Here is an 18985-nt window from a genome sequence, read left to right as displayed (position 1 = left end):
AGGGAAAATCTGAAGCCAGCTATTTGCGAGAAACAGCATGGATTGTTGACGGCAGGAGTGTGTCTTGGTCACAACAACGCAATGCCACATACTGTTGGTGCAACAGTGTTGGCTACAGAGGAGCTGCAGTTTGAGTGCATCACACACCCTCCGTACTCACCCAACTTCGCACTTTAAGATGGCCATGTCTTCAGTAAACTGAAGGATGTGCTGAATGGAACACAGTTCCAAGGTTCGGTGGCTGCACATCAGTCCGAAATAATTATTTTCCCACAATGTCTATATGCTTATCAAGCAATGAAGAGGACTATGTCGAACAGTGATAATGTAATTATTTCAGTGTATGTAGTGTTGCCCACGGGACGAGACGAGATTGATCATGTGTCCCGAGACAAATGAATATTTTCGAGACGAGACAGCATTTCCACGAGACGAGACAGGCCAAAGTCTCGTCTCGTGGGCAACACTAAGTGTATGCCATAATGTACTCTGTAAACAAAAAAATCCAGTTTTCCACTGAACGCACCTTGTATTTAATATAAATGTTATAATGAACCTTAAGTATGTTATTTACTATACTACTTGGGCATAAGCATGCACATCCGCCAATTTTTTCCACTAAGGACAAGCAAAGTATTTTTCCATGGGGCATATCACCCCGATAATAGTGTTGCTCCCTCAAAAACACCTCTTGCATTTGAAATTATCGCATTCCTGCATCCCCATTATAATAATTAATGTCAATTATTATGACTGAAATCAAATTATGTGTGAAAATGTACTTTTAGGTTGACATTCGGTTTCTAAGGGGAGATGTGGCCATCCTTGCCCCCCTTCCAGACATCCATGCCCCTATATTATTATATTTTCACCTAGAAATTTAGGTGAGAGGAATTTTATTGCTGTTATTAAATGATAGTATACTCTTAAAGAAAATGAAGTATTTTCAAGCCAATGAAAGTTCAAAGCAACTACGGGAGAAGGGGCGCAGGGGGCATTGGGCCCCATCCTTGGACGGAAATTAATTTTAGGGGGGCAAACATGGAAGTAAATTAAAGCAAGACTAGTAGAATCTAAGAGTAGAAAGGATACTCAAGATGGAATTAGTTTTCATGTCTTTCTTGCATTATTTCTTCCAGATGGCCAAGAGCACCTGCAGGGGTTGTACAGAGCTGCAATTGCCCCCTCGATCTCAAATTTTATACAAATAAAGATATGCTTCATAAAATGTTATTGCTCGCTTCGCTTGCAATGTGTGCTTTTCTTTCAGTCTTGTCAAGTTCAGAGCAGTAGCTAGGTGTCAGCAGAGATGGCCCTGGATGCCGAACGATCTAAATGAAAAAATTGTAAAAGAGAATGCCATGGCGTTTCATGTAAATTTTATTAAATCAATATTGTTTTCATTTTACGAAAGTTTGGATCTGTAAAATGTTCTTGCTCGCAATTTGTTTTCTGTAATACATTACCAGGGATAGAAATACTGTTGCTAAACGGATTTCTGTTAAATGCATGAACAATTGTTTGGAGGAAAAGGAGCGCGCACATTTGAGAGACAATTTATATGATATTTTCTGTTGGTTTATTATGGGGTGGATGAATTGATTATGTATGTATCCATCAATGCGAGAAAACTTAACCCATCCGCTTACCTAGTCGTCGAATCGACGGCCTGACTGGACGTTCGCTTCCCGTACCTAGTCGTCGAATCGACAGGTTCCGGATTTTCATCACGTAGTTTCTTTTTCATTCAATAGATGGCAGAGGTTGTATGATCTTTCAAATCTGTGACATGTATGTTTGTGCTGCTAAGTTTTTCATACCATTTCAAGCATGTTTTGTTCAGTAATTTCTCATGTAAACAAACCTTCATTTGTTACGTCTTTCAAACATGTTGCATAAGGGTCAATCCATATGAAATCATACCAGCTGGTTGCTTGACCATTTTTAAAAAAGTTTATTTTTTGAATGGTGTGAGCCTCATATATTGACAGTTCAGAACCACTCTTATTTTATTTTTACTATCACCGATTTGAAGATGGCGGGCATTTTTTTATCATGGCGCGCGTCATTTTCTCCATTCGTAAGCATCAGCGGCAACTTTTTTTTCTCCGCTCTGGTAGGTCCTACGACAATGAGACAAAATCTGTGATGTTAAGCACATTATAGGCTACAATTATATTTCTGTGTAATTTTCTAAATATTATTCCTTCATAATAAATTTTAAGGTTAAAATTGTGTATTTTAATCACTCAAAATGACATTTTCGGACATTTTTTTGAGGGGGAAGGCAGTTTACTTGACACTTGAATTTTTTTGCGCAAGTACCTGTGTACCAATAGAGTACGTCAAAATTATTTGAAGCTTGAGACTTTAATATTTGTTTTTCTACAGGGTCATAAACATGTACTTTTTGTTAAAAAAGTCCAAGTTCAGGGTTAAATATCTCTGGTGGGCAGTTGTTTAAAAATCTGAATTTTGTACACAATACAGTACTTCAGGATAAGTAACTTCAGTAAAAATTTTGAGTTTGAGATTTAATTGGTTTAGGAGATACAAAAGTCGTGAAAAATTCAACATTTTGCATTAAATATGGCATGCCTAATTTCATTTCTTATTAACATTTTGTGTTGAAATTCTGCAAACTGTAATTTGGAATGTCAATGTACAACATTACAATCCTGAAATGGATCTACAATAAAGTATATATACGAGGGCGTGCTGAAAAGTAACGCTTCCTATGTTTTTATTTTCTTTGTTACCTTGTAAACGCATTTTGGATTTTGAGCAACCAAACATTGCACTTATAAGACTTTCCCGCTTCTCAATTGAAGGTTTCAAACTTCTATCGCCAGGGGGGTGCTGAACTATTGCGAGGAAAATGGCAGCATGGTTACATGCTGCCGGTGAAGTACCTGAAGTAGCGTGCAGTGATAAGAGTTTCTAAACGCAGAAAATGTGCTAGAAATTGACATTGATCTGAGATTGAGGGCACTTTATGGGGATGAATGTGTAGACATCAGTACTGTGCAATCGTGGGCTGTTCATGCTCGTAAAGATAACCCCAGCTGAACACGATTCCGATAACCTCCATCAGTTGCATTTCGCGGCCTTTCATTCCATTCTCTCACATAGCTGAAATTTCTTCAGCTGGGGTTATCTTTACGAGCATGAACAGCCCACGATTGCACAGTACTGATGTCTACACATTCATCCCCATAAAGTGCCCTCAGTCTCAGATGAATGTCAATTTCTAGCACATTTTCTGCGTTTAGAAACTCTTATCACTGCACGCTACTTCAGGTACTTCACCGACATTGCATGGTTACATGCTGCCATTTTCCTCGCAATAGATCAGCACCCCCTGGCGACAGAAGTTTGAAACCTTCAATTGAGAAGCGGGAAAGTCTTATAAGTGCAATGTATGGTTGCTCAAAATCCAAAATGCGTTTACAAGGTAACAAAGAAAATAAAAACATAGGAAGCGTTACTTTTCAGCACGCCCTCGTATATATACCTTATTGTAGAACCATTTCAGGATTGTAATGTTGTTCATTGACATTCCAAATTACAGTTTGCAGAATTTCAACACAAAATGTTAATAAGAAATGAAATTAGGCATGCCATATTTAATGCAAAATGTTGAGTTTTTCACGAGTTTTGTATCTCCTAAACCAATTAAATCTCAAACTCAAAATTTTTACTGAAGTTACTTATCCTGAAGTACTGTATTGTGTACAAAATTCAGATTTTTAAACAACTGCCCACCAGAGATATTTAACCCTGAACTTGGACTTTTTTAACAAAAAGTACATGTTTATGACCCTGTAGAAAAACAAATATTAAAGTCTCAAGCTTCAAATAATTTTGACGTACTCTATTGGTACACAGGTACTTGCGCAAAAAAATTCAAGTGTCAAGTAAACTGCCTTCCCCCTCAAAAAAATGTCCGAAAATGTCATTTTGAGTGATTAAAATACACAATTTTAACCTTAAAATTTATTATGAAGGAATAATATTTAGAAAATTACACAGAAATATAATTGTAGCCTATAATGTGCTTAACATCACAGATTTTGTCTCATTGTCGTAGGACTTACCAGAGCTGAGAAAAAAAAGTTGCCGCTGATGCTTACGAATGGAGAAAATTACGTGCGCCATGATAAAAAAATGCCCGCCATCTTCAAATCGGTGATAGTAAAAATAAAATAAGAGTGGTTCTGAACTGACAATATATGAGGCTCACACCATTCAAAAAATAAACTTTTTTAAAAATGGTCAAGCAACCAGCTGGTATGATTTCATATGGATTGACCCATAAGAATGTTGTAGAAGATTCTGCGATTGAAAAGTTGCTTTTCGATAGCGATGAAGAGGAAAATGTGGATTTTGGAAGTGGAGATGAACACGGGGGTTCATTTTGTGTTAGTGAAATTGAAGAATGTAGTGAAAGTGAGGAAGAGGTGGCTGTGCCAGGAAAAATATAAAAGGTTGAGGAATGGAAATGGAATGCAAAGATGTGTGTGATCAAATTTATTAGGTGAGTTTCTAATTATCTTTCAAGTAAACTGCATATGTGCGTACTTATTACTATACTTCCACTTCAATATATAAAATTTTCACATAAATTGCTTGGATAGTTTTCACAATATTTGACATCTTGTCTTGCTGTGCAACCTTCACGGGAGGTAGCCAAATTTAAATGGTATTTCATGGCAAAAAAATTTGCATTTAAATGGTATGCGGATGGGTTAAACAGTGAGATAAAGTTAGGTTTTTCTGTCCAGACTGAACTTTCATCAAGGCTCTTGCCCCCCTAATCAGAGGGTCTGCGCATGCCTATGTACTTGGGATATACTCTGAACTCACTAACCTCAACTGTTTGATATTTGGTAGCAGCATCAAACGCTTCTGGCAGAGAAAAACCCATTTCTGCCAGCTGAATCACTCTCAGGTTCTTAATTTCTTCCACTGCAGCCTTGCACTCTGGATTGAGCTTCACACACATCTCGAAACACTTTGTGGCTTCCTGATATTGCTAAAACGATAAAAGAAAAAGAAAAATTACACACACACACAGATAAGATATTCAAATAAATTTATATTAGAAAAGCATGACTATGGGTGATTCACATTCTCTGAACTAACATTTCTCCAGAGAATGACTAAGTTTACTACTGAAATATGGTAATATAGTTCGGCAGCCGTTACTCAATGATTCCTACAACAGGTGATACTCCCCTGAGCAGAGAGTAGAACTTTACTAGGCAGACAACAGACTGGCAAAGGTTCACTGGCTAGGACACTTGCAAGGTGGAAAAACCAGTTTGCCTAGGAGGAAATAAGGGGACAAATTATTCATTCCTTAGAAGTGTCGAGTGACTAGCCATGTGTAGTGTGTGTGTGTGTGTGTGTGTGTGTGTGTGTGTTTATCTTGGTGTAAGCTTTAAAAAGTTCAGGGAAAACCAGGGCGAAACATTGCAGGAAAAATAAAAACTACTAAAAAAAAACTGGCAAAGGGGCCAGGCTTATAACAAAACAGAAGAAATGCTTGTAAGTAATTCACTCACTTAGCCAGTCAAAATAAGCAAGTTCTCACGTTTTTATCACCATCCATTGTTAAAGACTTGATACTTTCTTATGTGTTTACAAAGGGTTAGCTGATTCATGTAAAGAATCACCTAACAAATGATTGAAGATATTAGCAATCCATGAACAGTAAGTACATGCTGCTATTATGAATAGGGGGGGGGGGGTATCCACTGAATTGAAATAATATGGTCGACAACTAACACTACAACTAAATACAGGTTCATCCTTTATTTTACTAATACTACAGATAAATTTTTGTTGATGTGCATCAACTTATGTCCCTAGACAAAACATACATACCACATCAAAACGTGCAGAAATTAAGTATCATCACTTTGTTATAATAAAAATTAAATTATAATTAACATTAAATCCTTGTGGACCAAAGTAATATGATGAAGCAGGAAATTTACTGATCCCAATGTACTCACTGAGAATTTTCTGAACCAATTCCAATGTTGATATTTAACCAATACACACAATTATTTATCAGAAATACAATGCCATTTCCAAAATGGAAAATAAAAAACCTGCAAGAAACCCCATTTGTGTATTATAAATATCCTTATATGGTTTACGTTGATACAGAAACAATTTTCACATTTTTGTAAGAAGGAATAAACTTATGACATGTGAAATAATTGCAAGAAAACAGGAGCTTCTGTTAGGTTTTTTCCTTTCACGAGAACAGCTCAACACTGTACTAAACATTGTCAAAACTATAACACCATGTTATCCATGACCAAAATTTAGAAAGTAAGAAATGGAACATAGGGATTGGTTTAAATATTGGAACCTTACCAATTTCAATGCCTCCTTTATACAATAATCATGCATTGGAAATTGCATTCATGACATCCATAGGCACAACAGACATTTGAGAATGAATGCTGGACAAAGATCTTTTGAGGCCTGACCACAACTACCCTTGAGCGCTTGATCTAGAGTTACCAGACGTCCTATTTTTTCTGGACATGTCCTACATTTTAGCCTTATGTCCGGCATCCGGGAGGAATTTGAAATAAATCGTATAGGTCCTACATTTTGAGCACCATATAATTTTAATTAAGAAAATACGTGCTTCAGTTTAACAAAGAGTTAACAAGTTAAAAGTGAATGGAATGCACTTCCAAACTCCATAGTGAAATTAATTTTGTTTCAAACTTTGCAAAAAGGAAAATGATATTGTGCATGAATCTGTCATGAACAAAGTTTGTGGGCCACATTCTGTTGACGTCACTGTTTAGTACCTTAATGGAATTTCTTGCTTTGAGGTTTATACCGTGCGTGGAGTAATCCTACAAAGTATTTCCAATTCATATGCAATATTTTACTTGTAAAGCAGGGAGGAGCATACAGTAATTGATTTTGGTTTCGTAAGTATATTTTGACTAAACTCGAAATTTTGAGAAAAATTGTCTACTCTGAAAAGCACGATTGAAAACACATGTAGTAAGAAGTGTGTTCTTTAGTACTGATTATAAGTTTGGGACTCCTGTATTAAGAAATCATGATTGTTTTGCAACCTGAAAGTGTCAATTTTACATTATTTGCTAACATGTTCTAGTAATGTGTATTATTTACTGCATGATTTGTGTCCTACATTTTGGGACAGCATGTCCTACTTTTATAGTCATCAGGTAACCTTGATGGCCACGGTGGCTCAGTCGGTAACGCGTCTGACTACCATGCTCAAGGTCCCGGGTTCGATCCCCGGCCGGTTCAAAATCGGGAACTTTTCTAACGTTGGAAGTGGCCCCGGCGCCCACACAGCGTCGAATAACATGGGTACCTGGGGGAAACCCTGGGGGGTAAAGGTGGTCAGGGTCGTGATGCTGATCACATCACCCCCCCCCTCATGACCGGATCAAGAAAGTGTGGGGCAAGTACATATGGCAAAGCCTTGATCAAATTCTTCATGATGCAATATGTACCTACCTGTCCTCGGCTTACACAAAAAATATAACGCTTAAGCTTTAGATGTTTCATTGCCAAAAGAACCGATCCGAGAGAAAATACACAGTATCTTACCTCCATCTTTTTCAAGGCAGTCCCCTTCCGGAAGTAACCTATGATATTCTGTGGAAGCAAGGTGATAGACTGCTCAGCATCCATCAACGCTCTAAAAAAAAAATCTAATTAGTTGAAAGCAGGGTGAATAAAAATGATTTTTATTAAAAAAAAAAATTATGACATTTTTTTAAAGTGATTTTTTTAATTATAAAAAACACTTAAAATTGCTTCCATGCTTTCTGGTACCATACATGTAGATACATTTTTTTAATATACAACAGCTTTTTCTGGTAAACGGCCCTGTAAAATATGTGATTAAAGCAAATAAAAAGTTATTTATAAATATACATTTTTCTGTATGGAAATGTTTGTTGAATGTGTTAATGAAACTATAATAATTTCAGTAACTTATCTTCCAATGAAAATAAAACACTCTGGAGGTACTCTATAATTGTAAGTTAAAATATTTTTGATACTCTTTGTAGCTGAATTTTGGTGATTTTTTTAAAATTATACATAGTTTGCAAAATGTCAGCTGCCATGTTTATTTGCACTTAAATGAAAATGACACTATTTACTTTTTAACATGATTAGTATTTTGTATATTATTATATTATTTATTGCCTATAAAAATTATTGAATTTTAAATCAAGAGAATTTAAGTGTGTTTACAGTTTACATATTAATGCATGAATAGATTCTCTTGGGCTATCGACCAGGTGAGTTGTGGAAAATATTAAAAGCTTTCGAGAGCTAACGTCACTCATCTTCAGGGTTGAACTGCAGTCCAGAGCATCAACCTGGTGTATATACGTTCGTGGAGGGGGGATCCTGGTGAAGATGGCAGACCAATCGGGTGGCATGTCTGCTGCATGCGCTCTTCTGGTTAACTAACGGTGACCAAGCTGGGTCTAGTTCGAGCCCCGTGTCGCAATTAAGATTATCTTTTTCTTCATGAATGGCAATTGGTTCCTTGATGATGTGGTGCCAGTAGTTTGAAGTTTTGGCTATGATTTCTGTGTTGCTGAAATCTGGTCTATGTCCCTCGTTGATGCAATGTTCTGCTAGTCCCGACTTTTCAGGGTGGAAATACTTGATGAAGCTTTGATGTTCTTTACAGCGCTGTTCTATTGTCCTATCCGTTTGCCCAATGTATGCTTTCCTGCATTTGCATGTAATTCGGTAGTCTCCCGGTGTTTTCCCAGCTCGTCCTTGGGGTTGCATAGTACGCTTCTGATCTTCGGAGGTGGTTTGTGAATGGTTCTGATGTTACGTTTCTAGAGAACCGGGCTTATAACTCCGGGGAGATTTCCGGTGTAAGGCAGGATGGTTATCTTCTAGTCAGCTTTGTTTGGGTTCCCTGGAGTGTCCTTGTACCCTGACGTGTCCGGAATCCCCGGTGTGCCTGGATTCTCCGGTGCGCTGGTCTTCTTGGACAGTACTAGTTTTAATGTTTTCTTGATGTTGTGTTCTGAGTACCCATTCTGTTTGAAAGCCATGCAAAGATGCTCTATTTCTTCTGATAGATGTTCAGCGTCACTGATGGAGATGGCCCGGTGAAATAAAGTAGTTCGTTGAGACAGGTGGTGAAAACTGTTGGCATTGATATATAGATCTGTGTGAGTCTGTTTCCGGTATACACTGTGCCCCAATCAGTCTGGCTTACATTTGATGAGAATATCCAGGAATGGCAGGCTGTTGCTATTCTTGGTTTCCATGGTGAACTTGATATTTGGGTGTTGATTGTTTAGGTGGTCTAAGAATGGCTGAAGCGTTTCTTTACCATGCGGCCAGATGATGGTGTCGTCGACGTACCTGTAGAAGGTGGCGGGTTTCAACGGATCTGTGCGCAGCACTTCGTGCTCAAAGTTTCCCATGAAAAAATTAGCTATGGCAGGCGAGAAAGGGGAGCCTATTGCCACACTGTCCACCGTATCTGAAGTACAACCTTGGTGACAATGAAGTTCGACCAGAAAGGAATACGTGATTAAATGCACAGAGGCATAGGCGGTGGAATGGGTGACCCACAGAAGTGACGCATGTGTGTAAGAGGAGGCGTGTGAGCAGACAAGAATCGTGATCCCAGCATGTTGCACCCAAGGTCACGTAAAGAACGAAAACGGGGAACAATACGCGTGACATTGAACTTCGACCAGGCACCAGACCCATACGGAAAAATTCCAGATAGTGGCGCATTCGACGGAAGCATGACGTCACGGACACGATAAGGGAGTCCGCCGTATATAAGCGTGTGCTGTGCACCGAGGAACCGCAGTGCATCATCACCATGGCCAGGGGAAAACCTATTGACAACACCGTGAGGAGAAGAGTGGTGGAGTTGCAACGGGATGGACTCAGTGAACAGGAAATAGGGCGCCAACTGAACTTACCCAAGTCAACCGTCCACTGCATCATCAAACACCACCAAAATACGGGTACTACAGAGCCAGGTAAGGCCCCCGGTCGAAAACGCCTGCTGAGCGTGCGTGACCTACGGATATTTAGGTGCTATATCCAGACCAACAATCATGTTTCTGTGGACGAATTACGACTGTGGACTTGAGAATGCTTTCACATTGAAGTGTCAACCAGAACCATTCGCCGTTACCTACAGCGATGCGGTTACCGAGTGTACAAGGCGAAACGTAAACCCTTCCTTTCCATGTTGAACAAAGGCAATCGACTACGGTGGGCACGAATGTACCGGGGATGGACATTTCGGCAGTGGAACAGGGTTTTATGGACGGACGAATCCATTTTCAATGTTGTGTACGGGAAAATACGGAAAACAGTCATTTGTCGGGAGGAGGAACAGAATGAAGCAAAATGTTATGCACGTCGGGTACAGAAACCTGCGTCAGTGATGGTATGGGGGATTCATGACGGCATCTGGGGTTGGCCCACTACACGTCTGTGAGGGCATTGTGAATGCACACGCCTATACACGCATACTGGAGCGGCATCTTCCCACAGTGCGAAAGCACCTGTTCCACAGGCAGCGTCTCATCTTTCAACACGACAATGCCAGGCCTCATACAGCGTGGCTGACAAGAGAATGGTTGACTCACCATCACGTGCGAACTCTGCCATGGCCACCATCGAGTCCCGACCTCTCGCCCATTGAGAATGTGTGGCGTGTTCTTAAGCGACGTGTGCAACAGAGGGGACCCACGACAGTGGCTGCTCTTATCGCCTGCCTGCAGGAGGAATGGCACCGCATCGATGTGGAATACCTTGAACTACTCGGCCACAGCATGCCCCGATGCATTGCCACAGTTATTCGCCGACGGGGCGGCGTCACACCATGGTAAACAGGATCCCCTCTAACAGTGGTCGAACTTGAATGTCACGTGTAGATGGACGAAAATGTTTTATTTTGTGTGGACAACATACATTGCTGCGCTGCAGCAGAAATTTATGTTTTCCTTTGTTCCATGTAGCCTGCTGAATAAAATATGTTCAGCATATGCATGTGTTCTCCTTCTTTCACAACACACTCCTATATTTGTGACTGGTCGAACTTCATTGTCACTAAGGTTGTAGGTAGATGTCAGTGTGTGTTTGAACAGACTGATTATTTCTGGTGTGAAGTGGCATTCTAGTAATTGCAGTGAATCTTGAAGTGGCACTTTGGTGAAGAGTGACACTACATCGAAGCTCACTAAGATGTCATCTGGTGATGTTCTCATCTGCTGCAGCGTCTTGATTAATTCTGCGGAGTTTTTCACATGGTGTTCACATTTCCCTATGAGTGGTTGAAGCTGGGCTGTCAGGAATTTGGAGAGTCTGTACGTTGGGCATCCAATGGTGCTGACGATCGGTCTTAATGGCACTGCAGTCTTATGTATTTTGGGGAGTCCATATAGTCGTGGCGGTATTGTTCAGTCCGGTGTCAATTTGTCCAGAATCGGTTTCAGAAAAGAAGTTTTCTTCAGAAGTGCTCTGGTCTTCCTTTCAAATGCTGCTGTCGGATCTCGGAGAAGTTTTCTGTATGTGGACCGGCTAGAAGTTCTGAAATTTTCTTGTCGTAGTCTGCAGTCTGGAGAATTACTGATGCGTTCCCTTTTTCTGCTGGTAATACGAGGATGTCCTTGTCTTCTTTTAGCACCTTGAGTGCCGCTTTCTTTGCTGGTGAAATGTTGGGTCTTGGTGGAACAGCCCTTTTTTCTACGGTCTTGGCAGGAACCTCTTTTACAGTCTGTTCGATACTGCTGATTATGTCCCTGAGGGGATACTTTTCCGTGCTGCAGCGAAGTTTAAATCTTTCGAAAGGATACATATTGTGGCCTCGTCAAATGTCCTGTCCGTTAGGTTGACCACGGTCCGGCTTGTATTCAGGCTGGTTGTCACGGCTGTTGGTAGGCTGGCTGCTTCTAGATGACTGAATATTCTTCTTTGTTTTGCTGTAGTCTGGTTCGTTTGTAGTGCCATACGGGCTCTGGTTGTGGAGTCGATCCATTCCCAGTCCATCGGAGATACAGTAGATGCAATTTCCAGGTGGATGCCTATAGTGGAACCACAAGCAAAAAAACCTGCGCAGAAGCACATCGCGCCGGCGGGTGCGGGAAAGGGCAGGGAGAAGCAACGTTCGCGCTGGCTCACGTCAGCGTTGCCAGGCCTATTGATTTCTCGGGAGAATTCCTTAAAAAACTATTGCTATGGAACCTCCAACGGCCAGCTTCAAAACACGTTTCCTGCTCAACTTACTTGAACATGGAGGGGAGATGTGGAGTGGAACTCCACTCAGCCGTGAAAAGTGCTGTTGAACTGAGAAATTATGTCAAACGCTACTCAATTGTGCTAGGACATTATTTTCTTAGAGTTACTACATTACTATTTTTAGGTGGCTGTATTTTATCCCACCCTAAACACTATTTCTATTTTAGTTATTTTACGTCGCTTTTGTGCCTCTACGGGTGAGTATGACAATATGGATGAATGAAAAACTGATTAAATGGATGATGTGACACAAACAGAGTGAAACGGCTTTGCCTTACGAGGTAGAAACACTGACTTCGTAGCGTGGGCAAATTATGTTATACATGTATGTGTTTGTGAGTGTGTGTGTGTTTTTCTAGCAGATGTGGAGGATGGGTGGCACCCTATAGTCGTTTTCACGTTCAGAAGACACAATGGGCTCTTATGGACAATGCTTTTCTTATGGGAAATACGAGCGCGCTGTTGTGAAATTTCTGGATTTACAAATTTAGTTTAAGTAAAATCGGTACCTGCAGTTTTGCAGGAAATTTCGTAGAGAATACGATGGTGAACACAAAAAACTGGTAACTTGCTTACATAATTTTAGATAAATTAAAAACGCAAATTTTCTGTGAAAACACAATTTTTACATTGTTTTCATTCCTAACGTTGAAACAGGCCGCAAAATTGAAGCATTCATTATTAAAAAACTGACACTGTTTTTTAATTGTCATAGGTCATGGTGGTACTCAGAATTTATCAATACTTTAAATCATATTTGCATTAAAAAATATTCAAATAAAGTATGTGGAGATTTTTTATATTCGTGCAGTAGAAAATGTCGTCGCTGGCCATTTCTTGTTCTGTAATTCCAAGTAAAAACTTCCAGCGACAAAGTTGTGGAGAAAATAATGAAATTATTTTTTATAACCACTGAAAGGTTCCCAGAAATCTTACTTCCATGCATTTGGAGTTTCTTTTTAACCCGAACCGCGCGCGAAGTAAGGAGACGTTGTCTGGCCATCTTGAGCCGACTCACCGCAGCATTCTGGCTAATCACCACCAAGTTTTCGAGATGTTATTTTATTTCCATTCAGTAAAAATATGAACTTCATGCAGTTTGTTATAATAGAATTGAAATTACTTAAATTTAATAATTGACAATTATTTCCAATGCTGCTGTTGTGAGCAACATTAGTGCTGTCGCAAATACACGTTGTTTTTGTTTACATTACTGTCGACATTAATACTGAAATGAAGATCACCTTTCAGTTTCCAACGTACACATAAATTCATAGACACCATATTAACCTTTGAAAGGCTTTCCAACACGTGACAAAATATGGGACTTCAAGATAGAAATATGACATGCCTTGCTTGAGTCATTCACGTCTAATCATTTGTTTGTTTGGGTCGCAACTTGAATCTAACCCATGTGCCACGTTCCCCTTACTTGAGTGAGAGATCTGCTTTGGTCTGTTTAGACTTTTTCCCTCTCTCGAAGAAGTGTTTTCAGTTGTGTGAGCGCTCAGTGATTTTTACTTTTTTAAGTGATTTCTGAAGTGTCATATTCGTGCGTTACACTCGCTTGTGTAGTGATCGCAATGGATCATAGTAAAAAGGATAACTGGAACGTTCTCAGTATAATATTAATCTTAATAATTACATATAATTATCATTATATATACAAAATATGTAACACCTTCATTGTGAAGGAAGGTCATCATTTCCCGGCGACATGAGCTAGCGCTGTATTGGCAACACTGTGCGGTTTCTCCATAAGCGCCGTTGTGTCTTCTGAACGTGAAAACGACTCTAGCATAAGCGTTGCTATCTTGAATTATTGAGGAAGACATGCTGTCTAATTCACCAAATATATTTCACATACGTAATGCATTTTCTCATTATGGTGCAGGACGCGTGCTCACCCCTATCGATAGCTGTACGTACACCGAACACCAGCAGAAGGCAAATTGATTTGTTATTGTTACCATTCGACTTGAAAGATTGTGGAAAATCGCCGACAACGAAAGGCGGCACGTTAGCTTCATCTGTGAACACAACTTTCTACCATTTCCTGTCATAAAAATTCCTCGCGATAATAGAGGCATCGCAAACCCCTTGTGTCTGTGCTGAGAAAGGGCAAATTTGAGGGTGTTTTCCACGCACCCTCTAACCGGAAAATGCGGAAGAGATGAAAGATGTTGGTCGGTCCCCTCGGGCGGTTTACTTTCTTTTGTTTGAAACATGTCCACTCCTGAAATGGAGATCTTCGGTATATTTTCGCCAAACACAGGGTGCTGGGTTTAGCACCATTGTTACAAAAGTATCTGTGACGTTTACACCGTAAACAATGCGCGCCACTCTTCTTGTCCCCCCACCGTGCGCACGACTATGCCACCCCTCCGCCCCCAAGAACGTCGTTCATCCTCTACTATGAGATCATCGGATTTTGTAGCAGATCTTCTGGTTTCCCAAGGAACAATCTCACGAATTTTTCAAATCTGACCTGGCAACACTGCCCCGAACACCGATAACGGCAGGGAGGTTGCGCGAACGCTTTGGACGGAAGGTTTTTTTCCTTGTGGTCGAGCTATAGTAGATTCCTGTCGGGGTGCTCAAGTTCCTGGCGTGTGGATTAATGTACTTTCACCAAAAGTGATTTTGATATCTACCAAGTTCTTATGTACAATATTCTATAAATTATTTCTTTAAAGTGATTCAAGTCACCCTGATGTAAATCAATCCATCTTGGTTGAAAGCTTAGCTGTATTTTAGAATTGTATATTTATTAAGCGTCACTTTTGAACCTCTTTTGGCTAATCACGATGGCAAGGATGACTGATGATGAGATGAAATTGATGAAGGGACACTCACAAAGAACACCCATGCCCAGGGTAGGACTCAAACCCTGGAACTTTAGTGGTTAGATCAAAAGTCGAACACTTAATGTGCGCAGTCACTCGGCCAGTTTGAAAGCATATCAATTACAATATTATACCTAAGTAAAACACAGCATGTCCCTAAATCTAACAGTGTAACAGATGGATAGAATGCATCAATGTACGCAATAGCTGCTTTCTACTGATTCTTTTTCCCCACGAAAATGAATAAGAGAGGCATTTAGTAAATGGAAGCCATCTTAATCCTTTAAACCAACTTACATGGGGGTGTTCAGTATGCTCTAATACACATTAGTTTTCACAGGTTGTCAAACTACAGGATCTGCAGCAAGGTGAAGAAAAATGGAAAATTGTGAAGCTCCCGCTCTTGTACTTGAAAATTAAAGAAATTCCTCAGGACTTGATACAAACTTTAAGAAAATCTGCTCCAACCTATTCTACTGTTACTAAGTGGTACCGTGGGTTCAAATGTGACAAGAGGGTTATGCAAAGATGCCCACCAGTCACGGTGTCACCCAAGAAGACACTGACAAGGTTCCTTGTTTGTTGATGGTAGAGGAGTCACACTCAAGTATTCAGCAGAGTGTACAACATTACAAACGGGCACAGTACATAACATATTAACGAAACATTTGAGTTAACTAAAGTGCCGGCAAGATGGGTCTACTTATCAGAAGTGGAGCACAGTGACATGCATATTACGAGGATCCACATAACTTTTTATTCAGATATCTGATGGTGGACAAAATATGGATCCACCACATCAACCCAGAATACAAATAAAGCTTGATGCGGTGGGAGCATTCCTGTTCCCCTAACCCCAAAGAAATTTTGTGTTAAACCATCAACCAGAAAGGTTATGGCAACAGTATTCTGGGATGGTTAGATTTTCTGGAACATGGAGCTACCATACAGGCCAGTAATATGCTGACCCAATGCTAAAATTGCGAGCTGCAACCAAGAAAAACATCAGAGGTATTTTGGCCCATGGGGTATTGCTGGATCAGGATGCTGTCATTGATTCACAAGTAGGAGGAAAACTTCTTCCAAATGGGCAAAGTGCATTGAAATGGCAGGTGACTATGTTGAAAATAAACATATCATTTCTGTGATATCTTGTTTTCTTGATGAGTATTACAGCAAACTAAACGCCCCTTGTATCTGCACCGGCTGGTATAGAGCGACCACAAACAAAATAACCTTCGGCTAAAATCCTTCGCACACCTTCCCCTCGATCTGTTCAGTTTGGGCCATAAGGAAGCATGCTCCACTCTGCACCTTCCCTCCTCGTGGGAGTACGATTCATAGGAGTTGCGGGTGTGAACAGATTTTTTTTGCTGGTGGTTCCCCTATACCTAAGTTAAACAACATACAGTAGACTCGCGATTAACCGAGGCTCCGGGTTAACCGAGGGAGTGGTTGGAAAACATTGCGCTTCATAACACACCCCCTGTCTGTTTATGGAGTCAAGTCAACGTCCGCGCTGCACGTGTTCATTACATTGTCGGTGTATCCGATTGTTACGGTCGTGTTTAAGTCTGTGTAGGCCTATTCTAAGCGGAAAAAGTAATCTTCTCATTTATGTTGTACTAGTAATAATAATTACTATACAGTTTTAAGTGTTGTTTCGTCATTTACGACCTATTAGCACATTATCTCCGTATTATCCGAGTTTTTTCGTATCCGAGGTAGTCTCGGTCCCAATTAGCTCGGATAATCCCGAGTCTACTGTAATTGTAGGAAGCAAGAAAAACCCTCACTTTCTGTACATCCCAAGTTCTATGTAGCAAAGGCTTCTGTTGTTGTGAAGTACAGGATCTGTGGGGTAGAGCAAAATAGCCTTGCTGTACCAATCAGCTGCTGCTTCATGCTCCTTGGCCTGAAGGGCTTCTTTGCCAAGGTTTGCATAATGACGCACCTGCTGAAGCGTTCTCTTGCTCTCAATTAACTTCCTGTTCACCTTTGATACGTCATCTTTCTGAAAAAAAAAACCAAATAGAGAAACCACTTGCAGTTTTCGAAAAACATTACAGAACAAGTTTCTGAAATGTCAAATCATAAAATAGTAGAGGCTAAAGTTGAAAACTCTTCCAACATGAATTGAAATATTCTAACTTGACAAGATTTGGAAGGTGTGATTATCTAAGACCATTAAGGTGTACAAAAGACAAACTAGCTGCAAGGTTTTAAATACTGACTCACATTTAGTATTTCTAAACATAGTTGGCATTAATGAAAAATAACCAAAAATTCAATCATTAACAAAGATACTACATTGTAAGTATGTATAGTGGTGGCTGACAAGACTTGCATGTCACTGTAAGAGACCTTATGACCAGTAGAACTTCTACTTTGCTTACCACAGATACTTCCTCTTTTACCAGACGAGCCACTGGCGATTTTGTCATCTGCATTCTCTGATTTTGCACTGAAGGAGCTTGGACAGAAGTGTTCGTCTGCACTCTCTGATTTTGCACTGAATGAGGTGGAACAGAATTGTTCCTCCTCCTGTGAGAAGAGACTTCAATGAAGTCAGATTCCGTATCAAATTCCCCGTTTGGCACACTCTCCACAACAGGCCTGTCCCTGTGGATGTACCACTCCTCGCTTGCAGCCAACCCAGGGAGAATGTTCTTCTTCTTTTGAAGGGAGGCTGTGAAAAATGCCGAGTGGGGATCTATGCCTTCCTCCTCTGATGAGTGTCTCTCTTTGGGTTTCTTCTTCTTCTTCCTGTTGAAATGAAGAAACATTTTCCTTCTGTGAAGTCAAAACTTGTGGGACTTGAATGCATCTGGAACATTTTATTTTAACCAACTAAAAGAAATAGAAGATCTAAACCAAGGGTTTCCAACTGGCGGCCCGCGGGCCGCATGCGGCCCCCGTTGCCTTTTTCTGCGGCCCGTGAAGCCAATTTTACAAAATACATTAATTTTATTTATTTTTATTAAAATACGTTCTTTTTTTACTGAAGGAACGGATGCTCTGTGAAGAAAGACAATATCACAGGCAGAATTGATTTTGCAGTCAATAATGATAATCAGAAGAATCTAAAGTGACGTAAGTTTCTCTTCACACCATGCATTCCACCCCTTCGCTATGCGGAATGAACTCTGCCGCTTCCGCGATGGCTTCACTCTTTGTGTTTAGAAACAACTCCAGAGCGGCACCATAGAGATCTGTTTTACTACGCACGAAGTACGAAGCGATTTCCAGTGTTCCAACTCGGATTGTACTGTGACTGATTGTTAAAGTTTGTGCAAATATCGAAATGAGCAATATCTCCAAAAAACGTAAGATTGAAAATTAAAATAGCTTCTCTCCAACTTGAATTGCGGGATTTGGAAGGCGATGTATTCCTTCAAACTAGGCAAGAAAAGGGGCCAGAGTTTTTCAAATACCTTTCAAAGGAATGCTTTCCAAACCTTCGTAGTTTTGGGCAAAGGATGACATCGATGTTCCGCAGCACATACACGCGTGAAAGTGTTTTTTTCTTCAATGAAGTTCATCAAGAACCGCTACAGAAGCAGACTGGCAGATTCATCACTGCCTCACCTTCTGAGACTTTCAAATACAGAAATTCAAATTCAACTTTAATAAAAGAAGCAGATCGGGCTCAATTTTCACATTGAACACTTACTATGAAGGATTCTTATTTGTATGGTGTGTCTTTTAATTTCTTTCAATTCATAAATAAGTATTGGGGTTTTTGTGAAATAAATTGTAATTATACAATTTTGATTTGTAATTCCATTGTTTTATTGCCTCATTTTAGAAATTTAGGT

General features: G+C 40.0%; 1 protein-coding gene across 2 annotated transcripts in view; it reads right to left on the bottom strand.

Annotated features, from left to right (window-relative positions):
* The window catches only part of LOC145981650 (uncharacterized), a 74565-nt gene that overhangs the window by 7341 nt on the left and 48239 nt on the right, over positions 1–18985 (bottom strand). For both annotated transcript variants that reach the window (XM_083115052.1, XM_083115053.1), the window contains exons 10-13: positions 17564–17933; positions 16964–17181; positions 7621–7711; positions 4871–5035 (exon numbers count right to left, since the gene is read on the bottom strand). In XM_083115052.1, the coding sequence (XP_082971178.1) occupies positions 4871–5035; positions 7621–7711; positions 16964–17181; positions 17564–17933 (844 nt within the window). The remainder of the gene's footprint in view (positions 1–4870; positions 5036–7620; positions 7712–16963; positions 17182–17563; positions 17934–18985) is intronic.

This window comes from Lepisma saccharinum, chromosome 29 (genome assembly GCF_977018435.1).
Source record: "Lepisma saccharinum chromosome 29, izLepSacc3.1, whole genome shotgun sequence".
In the NCBI taxonomy this organism is placed as follows: domain Eukaryota; kingdom Metazoa; phylum Arthropoda; class Insecta; order Zygentoma; family Lepismatidae; genus Lepisma; species Lepisma saccharinum.
Note: the sequence above shows the minus strand (reverse complement) of the source record. Positions and strands in the feature narration are given on the sequence as shown.